The sequence below is a fragment of the Physeter macrocephalus genome, chromosome 14 (assembly GCF_002837175.3).
Source record: "Physeter macrocephalus isolate SW-GA chromosome 14, ASM283717v5, whole genome shotgun sequence".
Taxonomy (NCBI): Eukaryota; Metazoa; Chordata; class Mammalia; order Artiodactyla; family Physeteridae; genus Physeter; species Physeter macrocephalus.
In genome coordinates, this window is record NC_041227.1 from 6,034,801 (window position 1) to 6,056,767 (window position 21,967).

Consider the following 21,967-nt stretch of genomic DNA (forward strand, 5'->3'; position numbering starts at 1 on the left):
TTTTCCCAGTGGTTTAAAATTTTTCAAAGAAAATAGTCGGGTACAAAATTCTAGGGTAGCAATCTACATAAGAGAGACTGTCATGGGTTATTCAGCTGTACATTCCACCAGTGACACCTATTGTAATTATTATAATAATAAATAACACATATTTAATCATGTAAGGAAGCTCCCCATTTCATAATTGTTTCATTTTTTTTCCTGTTCTACTTAAAATTTTAAAAAGATGTAGCAAAATCACCCTGACCTTCACTTTTCCTTGTGTCCAAGCAGTTTTCTTTTAGCAGCCATTTCAACATTCTAAGCAGCAAATCCTTTTTGATTCCCGTCACAAACTTGAGCTCCACTCACGCACGTCAGTACAGAAGGTAATGTGAAAACAGCACGAGGAAGGCCCGCTGAGGACTCAGGGCTGGGGCAGAGACCCATGTCTCGCTCAGAAGTTTGTTAGAAGGTGAATGGACACAAAGGGATGGGTTGTGTTATCAACCGCGTAAACTGGGTTTTGCTAGAAAGTAATTTGCAACCATCTCTGAGTCAGACTGGTCAGGAGCTTTACGGCACATATAGTTTCTATACTTAAACTCACGTGAAACTTTCTCCTCTCAAACTTAGATGTCAGTGGTATTCATCTTTGACTTCATCAGAAACTCAGCCCTGAAATCGGCCTCTGTCCTTAACCCAAACAGGCTGCTCCATCTCCTGCCCCTGCAGACAGCCCCGCCACTCACCTTGGGCGCCCCCTCCGTGATGCTAGCTCCTTTCATGTTGCTGGTGTGAAACGGCTCCTTTGAGCTCCACGGCTGATATCTCCGACTTCAGAGGTGGTTACGCAATGTCACTGCATGCCTCTGGCTGGTTCTCAGAAACTGAATTCTATGGAGCTGACAGCACAGGAAATTGTCAGAATGATTCTCCCAGCAGTCAAACTTTCTGGAAAGGACGAGCAGAAAAGAGGTGAAGGAAGGGAGACCAGAAATCCAGGCCACACTCACTCCTCAATGTCTGATGTCTATAAGTATAAATTGTCACACATTTGCTACAAGAAACCACAAAAGGAAAAAAAAAAAGAGTCTTCTGCTTTATAGGGTGAAGTTCCTACTTATGAACGCACGGCATTCTCTTCCCTTGAACGTTGTGGAACAACTCCCCCTGGACAGACCAAGCATATTTCTCTGATTAGAGGCCGCCAGGACAAATTTGTGATAGCGGTCTGTGTTTCTTCCTTCCTGCCCCCTAAAACGTACCCTGCAACAGCCGGAGAAAACGAGTCCAGCGGGGGCGGGGGACGTGCCCAAGGGACCTCGTCCCACATCTTTCCCCGTCAGGTGCACTCTTCCGCTTCCCCTGTTCTGACCCCCATACTCACCCCCTGGTCTCTGAGTGCTGGCTCTGCAGCAGGGCTATGCTGAGCACTTATCAGCACATTATCTCTCAAATCTCACCGACCCACCCACTTGACGCCACCCTAGTTCACACAGTTCGACTTGCTAAGTCTTTCCACTTTCCTTAAATTCAGACTAAACGTCCAGAGAGGACCTACAGGAGAGCAGATTCCTTGCTAGGCATGTTCACACTTTTATTTCACATGAACAAACTGGTACCCATCCTTCCCAGCGGGGCTCAGCTTCCACCTCCAGTGGGCCGCCTCTCTCATCGCTCTCCTGTGATTACGGCACTTACTGTCTTGTCTGCTGGCTGTCCCGCATGTAGCCCCTACAAGTCTGAGCACCAGGAAGGACTTACAGGTGGAAATAGCTGACTGATTTCTGGCTGAGACAATCTATATTTTATTTTATTTATTTATTTATTTAAAAAAATATTTATTTAGCTGTGTCAGGTCTTAGTTGCAGCACGCAGGATCTTTTAGTTGCAGCATGCGAACTCTTAGTTGTGGCATGTGGGATCTAGTTCCCTGACCAGGGATTGAACCTGGGCCCCCTGCATTGGGAGTGTAGAGTCTTAGCCACCCGACCACTAGGGAAATCCCCACGATCTATATTTCAAATTGTTACCAGTGTTGGAAGTTAACCTGCAGTGCCAAGTAATTGACATGTTGTTGATGGGAGCAGATAACAGGAAGGGAACAGTGATCGCACAGAACGATCACAAACTGCGCAACAGGTTCAAGGTGGAGATCCATAGAGAGGAGGACAGAGATGGGAGAGTGGGGGAGTAATTTAGGGAAGGCTTCACGAGGAAGGCAAGGTAGGAGAAGCAGGGGCAGAGCAGTATAGAGCCTGGACTAACAGAAGTATCTTATCCTGTTAGTCTTTACAGATGAGACAGATCATTAAAGTAGTACCACTGCAATGCATATAACAGGTGATATTTGTGAGGCAAAGGCCGCTGCAAATTAGCAGGTGATTTCCATGTTGTTAAATGTGAATCTGCGTGTTTCTCTTGGGTGCACCCCTTCCCTCCTGCTTTTTCTTCTGGCTCTAGCAGCTCCTCTGTGTCGGTGGCCATGGGCCATGTAGCGCCTCAGATGAGGAAGAGGCAAGCACTGTCCAGCTAAGGCTGAGGTTCATGTTTCCAGAGCGGGAATTTATTAAACCAAGATTCAATGTTTCCACATATATATTGAGAAGGAAAAATGTTATGATTGCATTTTTTAAAGTCCTTATCTCTCAGAGATATATACTGAAATATTTACAGATAAAATTTGAAAATTCAAAATAATTCAAGGGGAAAGTAGATAGAAGTATAGGCAGAACAATGCTGGGCATGAGTTGAAAATTGGAGAGTCTGAGTCCACAGGGATTCATTGTACTGTACTGCTGATATTGAATTTTTAAAAATAACAGCTTTATTAAGATATAATTCACATACCACAAAAGTACGATTCAGTGTTTTTTAGTATATTCAGAGTTGTGCAACCATCACCACTAATTCCAGAACGTTTTCGTCACCCCAGTGAGAAAGCCCGTACCCATCAGCTGTCATTCCTTGTTCTCCTCTCCCCCCGCCCCTGGCAACCATTGTTTCTACTGTACTATTGACTTTCGTATATATTTGAAAAAAAAGTAAAAAGAAAGGATGGACATACTCGCTCAAGGTCACACAGTGAGGAACAAAAAAAGACAACAGACAGATTTCACACCAATTCAAGTTTGGACGGTTCCTATCACCTTCTCAAACTCCAGACAGTAATTCTTCCCTATACTGAAGGGCTGACCTCAAAGGTCCCTATACAGATTAGAATGCTGTAATTTGCAAGTCTTATTGAAAAATTTATTTCATTTATTTATTTTTGGCTGTGTTGGGTCTTCGTTGCTGTGCATGGGCTTTCTCTAGTGCAGTGCGCGGGCTTCTCATTGCGGTGGCTTTGTTTTGCAGCACGGGCTCTAGGCACGTGGGCTTCAGTAATTGTGGCACAGGCTTAGTAGTGTGGCGCACGGCCTTAGTTGCTCCGCGGCATGTGGGATCTTCCCAGACCAGGGATCGAACCCGTGTCCCCTGCATTGGCAGGCAGATTCTTGACCACTGTGCCACCAGGGAAGTCCCTGCATGTCTTTTTAAGGAAAAACAATCAGAACCAAAATCCAAGACACAAAAGTAATAGGATTTGGCCCTGAAATTAAATACTCACCCCTACATAGATATTTAGTGTAGTATTTTGTGAACAAGGGGCTTGAGTTCTCAGACTCCTATTTGACGCTGCTAAGATTTTTCTGAATGAAAGGCTGTAGACATTTTGCTGCAATCCATTCATATTTACATCTTAAGGCCAATGAGTCTCTTACGTGCACAAATATTGCGAGAGTTGATCATTCTAGAAAATTGGGTGGTTTTTGCAATATACTGCAGGCAGAAGTTTGAAACAGAATTCAAAAGAACCAAGTGAGAGAGCTTCTAATAAGGTAATTCCCACCCCTCCTCTCTTATGTACCACTGAGAACAATTTTTCTTTTTTTTTTTTGGCTGCACATGATGCGGGATCTTAGTTCCCCAACCAGGGATTGAACCTAGGCCCTCAGCAGTGAAAGCGGAGTTCTGTCTTAACTACGGGACCGCCAGGGAATTTCCGAGAACAGTATGTTGAATTGATTTTCTTTTCAGAACCTAGGGAGTCAGCTCACCTCCACAGCTCCCAATAAATGTGCAAGAAGGCAGGGACTTCCCTGGTGGTCCGGTGGCTAAGACGCCATGCTCCCAATGCAGGGGGCCCGGGTTTGATACCTGGTCAGGGAACTAGATCCCATGTGCCGCAACAAAAGATCCTGCTTGCCTCAACTGAGACCCGACACTGCCAAATAAAAAAATTAAAAATAAATAAATAAATAAATGTGCAAGAAGGCAGATGGCTTTTGCATACTGCTCTTTATATGCTTTTATACTGTTTTCGTGTTTTTTTTATACTGTTTTCAGCCATTCAGCTCCATGAGTGGTAGTTCAATACCTGACTTATTAAAGTCCAGCCAAACACCACTCAGAATGTCCAAAGCCTTAAAGGCCTGGCAGGACATTTCAGACTGTGCTGCTTTAAAATCACCTGATTATCTGGCAGATTTTAACCTCATGAACATAACTCAAAACAGCTCCTTTGGTCAAAGTCGGATTTCATAAATTGCCAACAAATTCATCTAAACACCCTAGTATAGGGATAATACAGGGAGGACTGGGATTCTACAGCTACTATAATTATTAGTGAGAACTCACGCTTAAGAGCCTGAATTTTGATCCCAAGGTTGAGAGGGAAAAAGAATGAGAACAAGACTTGAAAAACAGGATGCAAAGGAAACACTGCAGGTGGAGAGGGGGTGTAAAGCTGCAGGAAAAGGCTGAATGCAGACAGGGAGATCAAGAAAAACCGGGGCAGAAAATGACACCACAGGCCAGTAGTCATTGTGGATGAGCAGCCAGGAAGAGAAAAGTAAATTGGCCAGAAAATGACTGGGAAAGAGGCTTCATAGATGAAAACACCCACTAAGGGAGTCGGAAGGCAAAGGCAAAGGCTCTAGAAAAAGGGCAAAAACATAAGGTACGAAAGCTATGGACATGTTGAATGTTTTATAGTTTTTGTTGTTCAAACCCACTTGGTTACTTTTGACGTCTCTTCATCCTTGGCCCCATTTTAGTTATTGTTTTAGTTCTTCAAAGATATTCTACATATATATTGTACATCTGCTAATTCCACTAAGTCTGACTCATTTCTGATTCTCATCACAGTGGCTGTTTCCTACGTTCACTTGTGAACACGTGATTCTTAGCGCTTTCTCTGGGAGAAGGAATAATGGAGGCCTGGTGTTAAGATGCGTTCATCCATAGAGAACTGGTGCTGGCCTGTCTGGCACTCACAGCCACTACCAGCTGGAGCTGCTTGAAATTCTCAGCTTGCTTTTCTCCAAACCACATAGGTAGTGTGGATTGGTTCAACCTTGCTTGTGGATGGGATTCTCAAAGACCCTCCCCTGTGCCAACACCCCAGACCCTTCCTTGCAAACCTGAGCCAGCGGTGTCGGGCCGGATTCCTCTTTCTCTGAGGTGGGGATTTTGTCCAGTTCACCCTTTTGCTGAGGGGGCCACCTTTTGGGTTCTGGGTTTGCTTTCTGGGTCTTGATCAAAGTTCCTAACCCCGTAAAGACTCAGAGCCCAGAAATCTTTAGGCTACAAGGGACTGACAAATGTCCTTGGTACAACCGGCAGCTCTGTCACTGTTAATCCTCTGGATTTGTGCTTTGTGTGGGGTCTGCCTCAGAAACCCCCTCACTTTCTTGTTAGCTCAGCTCTCTACTTAGTGATTAAAAACAAATTCTATCCAGGTTCGTACTGAAAGGGTTCTCAAGTGTCTGGCCTGCTGTTTTTTTCAGTAGAAGTGTCCCACAAGAAGTAAATGTTTTTCCCCTTCACTAATTGTTTATACCATGTGTTTTTAAAAAGGAGGTTCAGTGATTGAAGTGCATGTTGGGGATGATTCTGATAAAGTTCTTCTATCACAGAAAAGGAAGCTATCGCCTGGAAATGACTTGCCTCAACGGAGCTGAGACTTAGATGCCCCCAACATCTCCTTTCCTAAGACAAACCAAAGCTTAAGGCAAAAGCCAGATATCTCTGAATGATCTAAAGAAACAGATTATACTAAAAATTGTACATTCATAGAAGAGCAAAGATACGCAGCTAAAGGTGATTAAGCTACGAAAATCAGGCTTCTAGAACAAAGCACTAAAGAAACAGTGTGAAAAGCGTCAGTCCAAAGTCACAACTGCTCTTCGAGAGCGTACGTTCAAATACAGAAACATTCAAGGCAAGCTCCAAAAACAACACAAAACACTAGCTTTAAATTATCGTTATATACAAAATGTTTATTTTAGAAATCACATGTCTTTAAAAAATAACAAAGAAGTTATAAGTTCTTATCTTAACTGGATATTACTCACCATCTGAATGTCAGGGTGTTAATGTGGTAAAATTAAGTGGTACAATTAATGATGTGATGAAACCAAGTCCATGTAATATCCCTGGCATTTACACCAGTTTCAAACATTAATGTGATTTTTAAAAGAAAAAAAATTTAAAAAGAAGTCCATTTTGGAAACACACAAAAGCATCTTGATCTTGTAAACAGAAGTCCTGAAACTACAGATCTATTGCTGAGACTATTCCAAAAGCTGGAAAAAGTAGGCAGTATCACTTAAATTCATGAACAGTTAAAAAGGTCCAATGGAACTTGTATCAGGAGGGCAGTGTGGTCATCCCAGCACATGTGCCAGAGAGAATAAGCAGAAAAGTTGAACCTTTGCTTTAGTTTCATAGGCTGAAAGTTGGAAAACGTGGGTAGTTTTGGTTGGTAATTTTGGGGTAGAACTGGTTATCCTTGTTTCTATTCAATAGGTTTCTTTCAGTCGTACAAGAAAAGCACCCACAGATGGCCAAGCTCAAATACCGCAAAATGAGAACACAAAATAAATTTAAACTCACTACGGACCAAAAAGTATAGCTCTTTGGAAATCTGAACTAAAACCTGTGACTTAACATGTTAAGAACGCTGAAAATGGTTTTATAGACCAAAGAGTTAAAATGATCCTTAAGGATGATGTCTAAAGCAGAATTTTTATAAACTTCAAAAGACTATAAAATTCCTATAACATAATTACTTTAATATATTTAATATCTTTATCAAATGATCCCAGACTGTATTTCTAGGTACTTGTACCCAGACCATGAGGTATTTGTATTGGGAGATAATGATACACCAAAGTTTCTCTCTGTAAGGGGAGGCTCAGGGCTCTCTGGCCTAGCTAGAGTTGAATCCAGAGAACCACTGTCACTGCCTAAAAAGTTTCAAGAACAAGAAAACCTGTATGAGTTCGTTAATTGAAAAAAAAAAAAAAAAAACTTCTGAGAATGCAGCTGCTGGGTGTATCCATGATGAGCAGTTATGGCTCATGCTGAAGGGAACTGAAAAATAAGATTTAAAATGACGTAAGAACGAAGTCAATCGATAGTGATCATTCCTGAAGATGAGCAACCCCGGAGAGCAACAGCGGGCTCACATGATTACACTGCGCGTATTTTCGGTGTTTCCTATCAAATGGTAATAATCTCACCAGAAACACATTTACCGAAGACAAGCGTTTTAGGGTGTGAAAGGATAATGTGGGACCTCCTATAAATCTTCAGGAAAAGCTGGCCATTAGTTTCACTGAAGTGAAAAATGTGTTAACAGTAACATCGCAGATCTGAACTTTATTATCAGAATGATGTCACTTTAGGATAGAATTGATACTATCGATTTTCTAAAATGGTTTTAATATGGCATAAAACTCTTGATTCTCAGAGCCATATGCCTCCATATCTGCCAAAATGTATTTTGAAAGGAAATGTACAAACGGGATGTAAAACAGGCACAAAAGTTGACAAAATATCCAAATGAACATTCCTCATGACAGATCCACTTGAGATCTAGAAAGCATTTGAATACTCTATCCTTCTTCAAATGATCAAGGGAAACAGCAAGTCCTGTATTTACAAAACCGATGAAAATCACACTGTAATAATCAGTGACTGCAGAACAACCGCACAGATCTGTGTTTCCAACTTTTTCCACCATGATTCTCCATCAAGGTAAAAAAAGATTCGTACAAATCACAGAAGCACGTAGAGGTGGCAGCACAACTGCCAAAGATGGTACAATGACTTACTACTGAAGCTGGTGATGGGACACAAGGGGAAGGAGGGGCAGAGTCCTCGAGAAAACCATGATTCTCCATCAAGGTAAAAAAAGATTCTTTCATACAAATCCCAGAAGGACGCAGAGGTGGCAGCACAACTGCCAAAGACGGTACAATGACTTACTACTGAAGCTGATGACGGGACACAAGGGAAGGAGGGGCAGAGTCCTCGAGAAAGGAACCCTATTTAACGCCGGCGGCTCTAGTCTGTGGTTGACCTCCGGTACCAAAACCGCGCCCTGAAGTCGTCGCTGCAGGTCATGAAGCCGGGGTTGGTGGGCGAGTGCACGATACAGCGCACGATGTTGTTGTGGCCCAGCGAGAGCAGGTTCCGGCGCTCGGCCGTCCTCGAGTCCCAGCAGCAGAGGCTGATGGTCCTCTCGTCGGGCAGCAGCACGTAGTCCTCCGTGTGGTTGAAAACGGCCTGCGTCCGGTGCACCTGCCGTCCGCTCAAGCCAGCACCTGTGCAGAGACCGAGAGGTTAAGGCCCGGCGCCAGGGCTAGCTTTCCAGTTCACATCTTAGAGCCCACACTGTTCTACTTTTGTTACTAGCTCTGCTGATGTAAAAACTGCACTTTAAAATTGTTGAAGTAATACACATTTATTGTGCAATTTTGGTAACTCTAAATAAAGTATGAAAAAGAAAATCACCTTTGGGCCCACCACCTAATGCAACTCTGTTAATGTTCTGATGTATTTTTAGGCATAAAAACACCTTAAAAAAATACAAAAAGTGGTGCCACATTATCTAACTTCACGTTGGATACGTTGTGTTTTTACAGGCTGCAAAGTATCCCATTGTTTGGAAGCACCATTAGGTAATGATTCTTTTCCTGCTAGGCAGTTAGTTTGTTTCCAACTGTAATACTGTGACAAACATTCTTTGTACAGAACACGTTATTTCTTTAGGACTAAATTCCTAAATTCTAATTCCCAGTGACTAGACTCACTGGGATGGATGAACAGCCCCCCTCCAAAAGGAAACTCTATGCTTTTTTCTTTGACCATGAATTTAAAAAAACATATTTTATGTTTCAAGTATTATATGAACTATTAAAAAAAATCTGCCTGATAATTTTTCACAGAGTCAACATTTTGATGAATATCTTTTCCAAATATCTCCGTGCGTTATATACTCATTTGTAATTTATATAAATCAGGGCATACGGCATACAGTTTTTATTCAACAGTTTGTGGTGGAGACCTACAAAGAGGGAATATAGCTTAACGGATAAAAATACACACTCTGGTGCTGGATCTGTACTCAGTACTTATTAGCGATGTGACTTTGAACAAATGACTTAACATCCCCGGGCCTTAACTGTCTCCTCTGCTCTGCAGGGATAATTACAGCACCTGCCCACAAGATGTTGCAGGTATTAAAATGAGGTGTAATGCCCATTCAGCTTTGCAGTATAAGTGTTCAACAAACATTACTGTGAGTATTTATTTTTAAAAGATGCATGCCGTGAAAGCCTATGTAACAATTTACTCAATGCTTCTTCTGGACATTTATATTCTATCTAACTTTCCACTACTCCAGATAATGCTGGGATGAATATCTTTTTATGTGTGCATGTGCATGCTTCCCAAGAATCTTTTTAGGTGGATATAGCAAGTCAAAAATATATATATTTAAAATTTTGATAATGACACCAAGCTGCCCTTCAGAAATATTTTACCAATCATACTCCTAACAATATGTGATTTCCTGAAACGTTTATCAATACTATATAATACCAATCTTTTAAATTCCTGAAATCTGATGAGCAAAAAGATACTTCCATATTCATTTTTTAGGTTTCTAGTGAAGTTGGTCATCTTTTCTTGGGCTCACTGAGCAGTGTCTGACCTATGTTTATTACCTATGCTATGAGTATTTTTTTTTCCCTAGCCAGCATTAAATTTTGTTTATAGTGTTTTAAATTAACTTTTAACATCAAAATTTCTAATGTTTACTTGATAGTTTTTCCTTTTCCTTCATTATTTCAAGAGCCCTCTGAATTCTAACTAAAGATTAAAACTGGAAAAGCAGATCCCAAAGTGCTGACATGAAGGGGTCTTAAACTGTGAATTCGAAAAAGAGGGAATTTGCATATAAATTCATTATCATCTCATTTTAAAATCAAATCCCAATTCTCCAGAAAAACAAACCAATCAGCCACATATAACCATAAAACATCCCAAACATTCATAAAACAAAAATGACTCTCTCCAAGACTTGCTAGCTATACCATCTACACCAGAAGCCAGAGAGACGGCAGGAAGCAAACTCTGGTTACAATGAGATGAATCTATGGTAGATTATGCTGCACCCTAGTGGTTCAGATGTCACCAACTCCTCAATTTTCTTCCCTTATTAACATCTCAGCAGTCCCTTACAATAGTGGTGTTTTCTTGTGAGTTTTAAAGTTCTGGTCATGGCAATTTCAGTGTATGACACAAACACCTCACAACAGAGGCAACTAGCTGAAGTTTTCTACCAAACAGCCTTTGCTGCTACAAGGAACAGAAGAATGAAACACAATATTTTAATACTTACTATCAAATAATTTGACAAACACTGACTACTAGTGATAGGATAAATTAAACAGATCTCATAAAAAGAGCTCACAGGCACAACTGTTACAATTAGAGACCAACATGAATTAGACAATCAGACTAACAATTTTGTGTTTGTGTCTGAAGGGCCCACTTTATATCTAGGTTCAGAACACTTGGGGTCTCTCTTGGGGGCTCCTTCTCCTCTCTCAGACATGAGCCAAGATCTTTCCTCTCACTCACTGAGTCTCTTCTCTGGACTGCTTTCATGTTTTTGTGGGAAGTGGGCAGGCCATGGGTCTACAAACGGACCACCTAATTCTCAAGTGTTACTTGCATGGAATCAGATCTAATTTTAGCTGTTAACATATTGAGAAGGGCAAAGTTAAGAAACTGTGGTTCTATTTCCAGCTCTGCCTCTTGTTTGACTCACATAGATTTATGGTGTGGATCTAGTTCGAGGATCTAAAAGAGAGTTCTGGAAACTAAAATGCCTCAGAAATGTGAAGTAATACCAACTTCTCACATACCTGTGTATCTGACCAGGGTTCGTCCTGTTGATATTTCCCAAAGTTTAGCTACAGAGTCTTTTCCACTTGACAGAATGTATTTTGAGTTTTTGGAAAAAATGGCAGAACAGACTTCAGCACCGTCGTGTGCTTTCTCAAAAGTGGTGATGCACCGGTTGGAAACGCCGTCCCACAACTTGATGCAGCCGTCCTTGCTGCCGGTGACATACATATTGGCGCTAGGATTGTAATTAACAGAACATATGGCATCGGTGTGTTGATCTTGAGGGTTACAAGAGACAAAGCACTGAAACGTGTTGATATCATAAAGCCGAAGAGTAGGATGCTGAGTTCCAACAAGTATAAAGTCTCCAGAAGGATGAAAAGAGATGGAGCGTAACATTTCAGCCTCCTGTTGGGAAAGAGACCAAGTGGTGAACAAGTAAACCCAGAGGAAATGTGGAAAATATTCGGCTGATGCAAAGAATCCATACAACAGTGACTAGAGATTACACAGGTAAGAGAAGAACAAAGCGCTTTCTGGAATACACAAGAGGACCCTCTGAACGAAGACTTCCGAAACGATCTACTGGTGAGAGTTTTCCAAAGGTCACAGGTGAGCTTCATCATTTGCACATCCACAGTGGGTGAACTCAGAAGGGAGTACTATCAATCTACGACACAGTCACATACAATTAATGAATAAAAATAAGCTATAAGAATAGTTTCTTTAACTTGTCCCAGGGCTCCAAATACTGAGGTGGAAGCCACTACTAAAACATTAGTATTTTGGAACTGCATATTCAAAACGGAGCACCAAATGTCGCTTTTCCAGCTAACACCTGAGAATTTCAACTGAATAACTGTTTAATTCCCCTAAGTTAGAGAAGTTCATTGTGTTTTGTCTTTAAACAGGAATCTGCAACCTTTCAAGAGTGATGTGGATTCTGAACTGTATCTGTGACCGGCAGCCGTCCTGACCGGCCAGAGGCAGTGGGCGCGTGACAGCACGAGAGCCGCGCCATTTGCAGTGGGCGCTGCATCCTTGCTGCCACTCTCTTTATTTATAGGATGACCACTGAGACGACTCTTAAAAAGAGAAGAGCCACACAACAGCTCACTGTATTTAGGAAAATAAATACAGCCCCTTTCCAAACATTCCTAACCTGAATGTATTTGAAGGCTCTTTTTGCAGATGGTTTGGAATAATCAAATAGTTTAAGAGTATAGTCCCTTGAACCAGAGGCAAGGATCTGTTCTGTTGGGTGGAAAGCGAGACACGTGACTTCATCCACATGGTCATAAAGAGTTCGAATCACTGGGTGGTTTTCCATGTTCTGCTGTGCAGTCTCATTCATCATGACCTAGGCCAGCAAGAAGAGAAGAGAATCTCAAAGTGTAAAATCTGTCTGGCTCAAAGTATACATTCTACAGCTATGCTAAGTTAAAACTGGTTTAAACTATGCTCTCATTCTCCCAAGAATGAACAACAAAAGGCAAATGTTAAGTATATTACCAGGATTTTTACCTCTATTGGCATGGCACTTTTGGCCAACATTCTTTCTGTGTCAAGTATTTTTATGGAAGCGTCAGCAGATCCAGTAGCAATTAACTGCCCATCTCTACTATAGGTAGCTACACGACATGGTCCTTTATGGGATGTGACATAGCACGTTTCATACTCTGAAGCCTCTGGGGACATAGTCTGGACATCTGCATCAAACTCCAGGTCAATTCCTGTGCCAGGGGCAACTGTATCTGACCGACCAATTGCATACTGAACTGCAGTATCATCGTTTTCCATTCCTGAAAGGAATAAAAATTAAGGGCATGAAAAAACGTTATTTTAAAAAGACAGGACAAAGTTCTGGATCCAAACTGCGAAAGGTGTTTGCTGATGTCAACTTACTCTTTCTTGGAGCTGCATGGTACTTAATACTGTACAAAGTTATGTATTGTGACCTGGGTGCACACACAGTGACAACGCTGTAAGGCAATAGGCACTGTGGCAGGTTAGGCTCCAACAGGTAAAGTCACCTCCCCAGATACTTGCCTCCGAAAGTTTCTACTTTAACCACAACTACAGAAACTGAAAAACAGCAGTTGTGTAGTTAAACTGTCCATTTTTCCCCATTCCGAATTTTAATATTTTTAGTGTTGAGATCTGTTAGTAGCAGCTCGGAAGCTCATTAAGTCAGATATATTGTTAGTAATAACATTAGTGAAACATCTTTGAAAGAATGTTGAGGTTTAAACTGAAGTTTATCAAGAAAATGCATTTTAAATTGAGAAATAACTTGATGTATCATATAAACAATTTTTATTAGTACAGAAAAATCAGAAATGCAGACAAACAAAAAATAAACATAACCTTGTATTATATCACCCAGAGATAATTACTGTTAACACGGTGGTATGAATTCTTCTGGACCTTTCTCCACACACACAGTTGTTTCATTTCTTAAAACACAAATAAAACCACAATATGTAATGTGGTGTGACATACTCGGTCATTTACTCATATGGAATAAACACCTGGCCAGCGTCATAAACGTTCACCCACATCATGTTGTTGGATCCAACTTTATGAATATGAGAACATGTACAACCAATTCCATATTGTTGGGCATTTCAGTGGAATTCATTTTTTTTCCTCAGGCAAATTCGAACAGTTTACACTGCCAAGTCAAAAAGTATAAATATGTTTGGCAATTCTGTATTTTACTGAGTGCTTTCTATGACACAGGCAAGCACCTGGACACACTGTTAAACAAGACAAGGTTCAATATCTTTATTAAACTTGCAGTCTGGGACTTCCCCAGTGGTCCAGTCGTAAAGAATCCGCCTTCCAATGCAAGGGATGAGGGTTCTATCCCTGGTTGGAGAACTAAGATCCCACATGCTGCGGGGCAACTAAGCCCGGGCACCACAACTACTAAGCTCACAAGCCGCAACCAGACACCCACATGCTGCAAACTACAGAGCCCTCGCGCCACAACTAGAGAGAGAAAACCCGCACGTCACAACTAGAGAGAAGCCTGCACGTCACAACAAAGAGCCTGCGTGCCACAACTAAGACCTGATGCAGCCAAAAAAATAAAACCCAAACCCAAATCCAAACAACTTGCAGTCTTTTGGCAGGTGGTATGGATTGTGTGGGAAACTCAAAACAATATAGAAAATTTCAGACAGTGATTCTGTTATGAAGGAAATGGGATTGTTGTTTTAGAGCACTTGGGGAGGTAAGGGGAAGATGTTCGGGGTTATTTTAGAAGAAATGAGGAGGACTCTGAGATGACATCTGAGCTGAGACTTGAAGTCAATAATACAGAGGCAGAAAGCTCCAGATAATTCACATAAGACCCTGAGGCCAGAACCTGCTCAAAACCTTCACAATCTGGACTTTGCTTTCTCCTTCAGTATCTAGCACAGTGCTTGACACATACTAGGCACTAAAACTAAAGGGCAGTCATCTTGAAAAACATCTGAAACCTTGTCATGGGCTCAATGAATTTGCATTCACAAGTTACCTAGTTTGATGAGGTGCAGGAGCTGCTCTGAGGGTGCACAGACAGACTGAGGCTTGATTTCATTGATGAGGCCATTAGCAATGCTGATGTAGCCATCATAGAGCAGCTGGCTAATGATCAGCTTGTAGAGCTGCTGGCGATCCTTCAAGCCCACTTTGGTTCTGTACATCTTGGAGAAGACGAAGGTAGTTTCCCTGCCAGCTGCAAGAGAGAGAGCAGGTGATGGGGAGGGGCACAGGCACTAGGAAACCACAGAAGCAACCCAGGAATCTGGTCAGCCTTTCCAGGGCTTAAATCCCAGCTCTATCAGCAGGATCTTTGGTCAGCAACTATGTTTCTCTGAGATCAGGGTCCTCAGCTGTTAAATAAGTCAGTGAAGGCTAAACAAGATGATACATGTAGAGCATTAAGCCCAGTGGCACACAGAAATGGTTCAAATCATGTTCGCCAATATTTACAAAAGAACCTCTCTTCATGAACATTTTTTCTCTGCTAAATTACCCACCTGCAATTTTTATTCTTTACTGCTATCCCAGAAACTTCCATTTCTTCTGTTAATGAAACCCTGGCTAATGTTTGCAACAGGTACAACAGCTGCTGCTGTTGGATGTCTAGACACTACCGTTTCCACCAGCTAAGCTGTGATGTTTACTAATGTCAGTTATGGTCATTCTTTTTTTTTTTTTTGCGGCACGCAGGCCTCTCACTGCTGTGTGGCCTCTCCCATTGCGGAGCACAGGCTCCGGACGCGCAGGCTCAACGGCCATTGCTCACGGGTCCAGCCGCTCCGCGGCATGTGGCATCTTCCCGGACCGGGGCACGAACCCGCGTTCCCTGCATCGGCAGGCGGATTCTCAACCACTGTGCCACCAGGGAAGCCCTATGGTCATTCTTAAAACATGTTTCAAGGCAACCGTGCTTGTTACATCACATAATTTAATTACAGAATACTCTGGAAAGCATTGCTGAATAAAATATCGGCAAATAGGATATGGCCAAAATAACTATAAAAAATGGAAAAATTGGAAGGACTGTGCATTTAGATTGATTTACAAGTGTTTAAGTTCTCTCTCAGGCTCAGAAAGCAAAAGAGAAAATTACAGATAATTTCCAGTTTTTGCAAAAAAAAAAAAAAAAAAAACACCTCCAACTGGTTGACATGATTAGATAATCTGATTATAAAAATCAATGTCTGTACACGGGTAGATCTGTACAGGTATCGGAAGGCTGCAGGAGCCGGGGAACAGCAATAAAGAATAAAAGTCACAGGCAGACAGGTAGCTATGGCACAGAAGAAAATTGGAAGGCAGAGCACAGGAGGGAGAGAAGAATATAAGAAAGAAGGGCGGCGAGTGGGCAGTTAACTAACACCACTTCACAGGGGTGATTCTGAACGTGGGAGGTGCTGTAGGAAAGGGGCGGGGAACGGTGTTTTTAACTACCCAAGGCCCTCTGGAGAATTACTGAAGCTACTGATGATAAGAATAGCCAATGTCTCCTAAGTGTTTACCATGTTTCATCTCAATCCTCAACAACATCCTATAAAGGAGGTCCAGTAATCTTGTTTACAGTTGAGGAGGGGAAATAACTTGCCCAAGGTCTCAGAACTAGTGCCTGGAGGAACCAGCATTAGAACGCAGACGGTTTGACTCCAGAGATGGTGTTGCTCTAATCGCTGCGTGTACTGCTCCTTAAAAACTTAATGATAAACTAGCTAAAACTCATTAGACATTCCGCATATAACACACATGAAGTAAGCAACTAATATGCATTACCTCATTCAATCTTCAGCTTATCCCATTTTAGAGGTGGGCAACCGGAGGCACAGGAAGGTTAACTCACTCAGGATCCAACAGCTTGTAAATGGCAGAGCCTGGATCCTAACCCAGAGCCTGAGCTCTTACTGTGCTCTACTGATGGGCATTAAGCAAATATATATAAATCCATCCTTGTGTAGACGACACTAGGACACAACAGAGATGATGAAACCGGCTCAAAGAGGTTAGGAAATACGGCAAGTAAAACGTGGCGGCGTAACTCGTCCAAAGTTAAAGTGGCCACGAGGATTACCCACCCCAGAGCTCAGAGCTGAACCACTATTCCATCCTTCACTCGTGCCAGGCGCATCATAGGGCTACCAAGAGATTAAAACAGGAAAAGAGAGGACGAGCCCTGCTTCTCAACTCCCATAGAACGTCCGCTCGCTGGGCTAGAAAGCGCCTAATTACCGTCCCTAATTTGCAGGTAAAGGGTCTGCGGCCCGAAGACAGGAAGAACCCAGTCCAGGACTGGTTGCACCCGTAGTTGGAAGGAAGACCAGGGAGAGAACACAAACGCCCCCTCACCGTACCCTCCGCTATGACCCCGAACTAGAGGCCAGCGAAGAATGGAGTGAGGGTGAAAGAGAGGCCTTTGAGGAAGAGGAGGGACAGTGCAGGCCCAGCCTGGCAACGCAGGGCGCATGCCGCCCCGCTCACTACTGACTCTTCCCGCCTCGCCCGCGTCTTTCCTGTGGTGCCCCAAAGGCGCTAGCCGACCGCACCCGCCATTCCACGCACCCCGGGCTCCCCCATACCGGATCGTCCTGCTCTCTTGGTCTCCCGCTCTCTCCTAGAAAAATGGAGACGCGAATCCTCCCTGATCGATCGCTCCGGGCGCACCTTCACTGCGCACGCACAAAGGGCATCGCGCCGAGCGCTGCGCTATCGATTGACCCCACTCGCTCCTGCCCTTCTCGCCATCTTACGGGCGCGTTCTAGAGATTCGTTCACCTCCTCCGACTTTATCTCCGACGCGACAACCCTGACGCCAAGGGACTGCTGCCTCACGGACAAATGTCACATCCGGAGAGCACCGCGGGCGCTAGAACGGCCGCGGATGTGGCGGGCCGTTGCCTCCATCACTTCCGGGCCTTACGAAGCAAGTGCGCCTGCGCGCCGTCTCCGCCGGGCCGTGACTCAAGCCGTCGAGTTGGTTTTGAACCAATGAAAAGGCAGCGCCTCTCTAGCCCCGACCAATCAGCTTTCGGGTTCGAGGGTTTAACTCCTATTTAAAATGAAGACTTTGACTCCTAACGGCTGAGCTCTCGGGAGGACTCGGAGGCTTCGGGTCGGAGGTGGGAGGCCGTAGGTACGTAGACCTGGGGCATCTCTGTGAGGCGGGCGGGAGGACCCTGGGTGGCCTTTGGGGGTGGGTGGGAGGGAAGCGGACTTTGGGGCCGCTGGGCCGGCGAGGGGGGGTCGGGGCGAGAAAGCCTCCCTTGGTCCCCCAGTTCCTCCCTGCGTTCCCCCTCCGTCCTCTCTGCGTCCCCCCGTGCTTTTCCAGCGCCCTCCCATCAGCTCCTGGGTCCCCAGACGCCCTGTAACATGCCGCCTGGTGTTTATTAAACACCTGGAGTGCGTCGGGTTGTGTGGCGTGGCGGGGGGGGGTCTGGGGGCTGTTTTCTGATGGGATTCTCGTGTTCAGTGAGCACCTGGGTAAGGAAGTACAGAAGGTTTTTGCTGTCTTGGAGTTTACGTTCTGGTGGGTGGGGAGACAGACGATGAACTATCAAGGTAACTTCCACTAGGGATGAGCGCTAGGAACCGGGGGCTACTTTGGATAGACTAGCCAGGAAAGGCCCTTGTCCGGGCGGGACGGATGAGAGGGTGAACAAATAACTAACTTCCTTAAAGAGGCCTTCCTGGGCCAGTGCTCCTCAAACCGTAGACCTTGGACTACGCTTATCGGGATTACTTGAGCGTCCTTGTTAAAAATGTGAGCCCACCTAAGGGATCAGAAGCGCTTGGGTGTAGGACTCAGGTGTCTGTATTTTTATCAAGCTCTGCAGGTGATTCTGATGTTTCGCTGAGAACTAGTGGTCTAGCCCAGCCACATACTGGTCATCTGGGGGTGTCTTTGAAATGCAAGATCTAGTTGTTAGGTCTGGGGTTGGGCCTGAAAGTCTCCATTTCTAGCAAATGCCCTCCTGATGTAGCTGTAGCCATCACCCTTGACTTTCACTGTTTCCTTCTCATCCTTCACCTTCCTAGTTCTTTGAATTAAAGGCTTCTCAGCAACATACTCATTTCCTCTCCACTCTCCTGCATCTGTGCAGACATTTGCAGGTTTAACGAAGGAAGGAAAAGTCTCAACCCACAGTGCTATTAAATCTGTTTTGCTGGGACTTCCCCGGCGGTCCAGTGGTTAAGACTCCGCACTTCCAATGCAGGGGACGCGGGTTCGATCCCTGGTCGGGGTACTAAGATCCCACATGCCGTGCAGTGCGGCCAAAAAATTAAAAATAAAATAAATAAATCTGTTTTGCTGTTTAGACTAGTAGGACCTCTGGTTTGAACTGCAGGGATCTTCTGCAGGTCGTCTGGACATGTGACTCCTGAACTTGGCTGCAGGCCAGAATCACCTGAGAAGCAGTCTTCTTGTGGCTTTCTCCAGAATTTCTGGATCAGAATCATGTTCCATTCTGTTATTGTTCTTTCTAAAAAGGAAAGTGCATTACATTGGAGTGAATGTCTGTAGTTTCTGTTGAAGACTGTTGAATCAGTGTTCATTGGCCTGTGTGCTCTCCTGAGTCTGCTGCTTGTAACTGTTAGGGAGAGTGAAGAAAGCATCAGAGCGTGTGTGAAATTCACATAATAGGAGAATGTATTTCCTTTTCTTTTTTGTCTATTATGTCTAAATGGCTGTTTGATATAAGGACTCCAGGCTCTTTAGCCTGGTCCTGTCTTCGAGGTGGATTTATTTGATTACTTATAAAGTGGATGTGAAAGCATGGGGCTGAGGAGTGCTTTCTGATTGGATTCTAGAATATAGGGAGCATCTGAGTAAGAGAACTAGAGAAAGGTTTCTGCCTTCTTGGAGTTTATGTTCTACTTACTCGATAGGTTGTTGTGCCTGACTCACAGGAAGTGATTCTAATACTTCCTAAGTGCTAGAAACTATTTTTTATTACTGATCTGCTTTGTTAATGGGTTGATTCATTCCCAAAAGATGAGCGTACATACTGTGTGCCAGGCATGTTCTGGGGAGGTAACAGTGAGCAAAATGGGACTAAGCTCTTCCTCCTGTGGAGCTTACTTTCTTTAGAGATACTGAGCAGGTAGCTGGGTATCTGAGTCTGGGGACTCAGACGGTAAACAGGTACAAATAATGTTATGTAAGGTGTTAAGTAAAAATAAAAGAGAGATGATCTGAAAGGGGCATCTCAGCATGAATGAAATGAAGGAAAAGCCACACTTCTGTTATAGGGAGGAGCCTTATAGGTAGAGGGAACAGGAAGTGCAAAGGCCCTGTGGCAGGGGACTTCTCTGCCAGGGAAAGGGAGGAGCCCTGAAAGGCTGGTGTGCAATAGACAAGAGGAGGAGATCCGGTCACAGAGGTGGTCAAGATCCACATTTTGTGAGACTTTATAGGCCTATTTGTGCAAGTAAGATTTTGAATTTGAGTTGAGGAACCATGAGGGGCCTCTGAACCAAGGACCATATATCTGACTTGTTACTGGGATCACAGGGCACAGTGTTGCGGATGGACTTAACAGGAGAAGGGTGGAAGCAGAGTGACCACTGGGAGCCTTCAGCACATAACTGCGGGGAGAGAAGACTGTGCTTTGACGAGGTGGGAGTAGGAAAGGCTGTGAGCAGTGATTTTGAAGACAGAGCCTGTGAGATATGCTGATGGGTCAGATAAGGGGTTTGAGGGAGAACCGTGTGAAAGATTATGCTGAGACTTTAGATTTGAGCAACTGGCAGGATGGATTTACCGTCTACCGAGATGGGGGCAGCCCAGTCCGCAGTCCGAGAGAGCGGGTTGTCGGAGATGGCGGTGGGGAGGGGAGCAGGACTTCAGTTGGGGACAGGTTAAGATTGAGATGCCTCTCAGATTACCAGGTGGTCAGAGTTCCGACGGGAATTTGCGGATCCTCAGCCTGTGGATGGTACTGAAAGCCAGGAGACGGGATGAGCTCACCGAGGGAGTGAGTGTAGTTGGGAAAGAAGTGTTTCTGGGCACCCCCCGTGGCAAAGGGGAAAAGAAGTGTGCGGAGAGAAGAGGTTTCATTTGGTGTGTTGGGTTGAGACGCCTGGCAGACCTTCCTGGGGGATCCTGAGCAGGTTAGAGATCGCGGCAGTCACAGGAGAGGGGAGGGCAGGAGACGCAAATTCGAGTTCTCTTGATAAAGATGTTTAGAGCCCTGGAGCCCTAGGCAGGTGTAGATGTAGACCCGAGGAGTCCATTCCGGCGTCGCCCCCACTGAGATTGGTGCTACAAGTGAGGCTGATCAGCAAAGGCGGTTGCGATGGGACAGCAGTAAGGTGAAGACAGATCTTCGAGCTAAGCGAAGAAAGGAGTGGAAAAAGAGTGCAGGATCCCCTGGAATGCAGGGAATGCACGTTAGAGGAAGGCCAAGAATTGACCTTTGGGTTTAGCAACAGCAGGGGTCAGTCTGGAGCTGGGCTGGCGGTGGGGCTAAAAGCCCTGTGGGAGGGAGCTTGTGGTAGCGTGAGGGAAGTGGTAGAGACTTGCAGAGCTTTGCTGTTGAAAGGGGAGGCCAGAGATGTGGTCATAGCTTGAGTCTTTTGGGGTAAAGAGGACCTTTTTTATTCTGAAGGCAGCAGGTGTGGAAGCTGGCTTGTACGGTGATGGAAGTGGTCCGTTAGACGATGGGGTAGGACAGGGTGGTTCAGGAGTGAAGTCTTGAGTATGGGGAGGGGCCGGCTGCAGTGTGTGAAGTGGGGGGAAGGCCCCACGCCTGCACGTGGTATCAGGCGAGAAAACACTGCTCCCTTATCAGCGTCGTTTGGATGACAAAACATGTAAAATTCGTGTGATGTTGAGGCTTTTTCATCAGGATTTATAACCCTCATGCAGCATAACACTTGGAAGCAGGTGGATTTTTACAGATTAAAGGTGGTTCTTTCTTCTTTTCAGGCATCATGGACAAATGTAAAGAAAACAGCATCTCGGGGCCTAAGGTAAATCAAATAATCTGTAATCTCAAGTCACATTTATAAAACCCAAAGGGAGATAGGGTTTTATTTTATTATTTGTTTATATTATTATTATTTTTTATTGGGGTACAGTTGTTTGAGATTGGGTTTTTTTTTTTTTTTTTGGTGTTATGCGGGCCTCTCACTGTCGTGGCCTCTCCCGTTGCGGAGCACAGGCTCCGGACGCGCAGGCTCAGCGGCCATGGCTCACGGGCCCAGCCGCTCCGCG

General features: G+C 44.2%; 2 protein-coding genes across 4 annotated transcripts in view; one reads left to right on the forward strand and one right to left on the reverse strand.

Moving 5' to 3' along the window:
* Positions 1-8,219: 8,219 nt before the first annotated feature.
* CSTF1 (cleavage stimulation factor subunit 1) lies at positions 8,220-17,664 on the reverse strand. Of its 2 annotated transcripts, XM_007104811.4 has the most exons (7): positions 17,331-17,664; positions 16,531-16,718; positions 14,756-14,956; positions 12,754-13,031; positions 12,392-12,589; positions 11,247-11,637; positions 8,220-8,636 (listed from the first exon to the last, which is right to left on the reverse strand). In XM_007104811.4, the coding sequence occupies exons 3-7, from the start codon at positions 14,922-14,924 to the stop codon at positions 8,377-8,379; spliced, it is 1,296 nt and encodes a 431-aa protein (XP_007104873.2). In that variant the 5' UTR covers positions 14,925-14,956; positions 16,531-16,718; positions 17,331-17,664; the 3' UTR covers positions 8,220-8,376. The 2 variants fall into 2 exon arrangements, with proteins under 2 accessions (XP_007104873.2, XP_007104872.2); XM_007104810.4 differs by lacking the exon at positions 16,531-16,718 and having other exon boundaries at positions 17,331-17,663.
* A 114-nt stretch (positions 17,665-17,778) lies between these two features.
* The window catches only part of AURKA (aurora kinase A), a 21,765-nt gene continuing 17,576 nt past the window's right edge, over positions 17,779-21,967 (forward strand). For both annotated transcript variants that reach the window (XM_007104812.4, XM_055090419.1), the window contains exons 1-2: positions 17,779-17,884; positions 21,680-21,723. In XM_007104812.4, the coding sequence (XP_007104874.1) occupies positions 21,685-21,723 (39 nt within the window). In that variant the 5' untranslated portion in view covers positions 17,779-17,884; positions 21,680-21,684. The remainder of the gene's footprint in view (positions 17,885-21,679; positions 21,724-21,967) is intronic.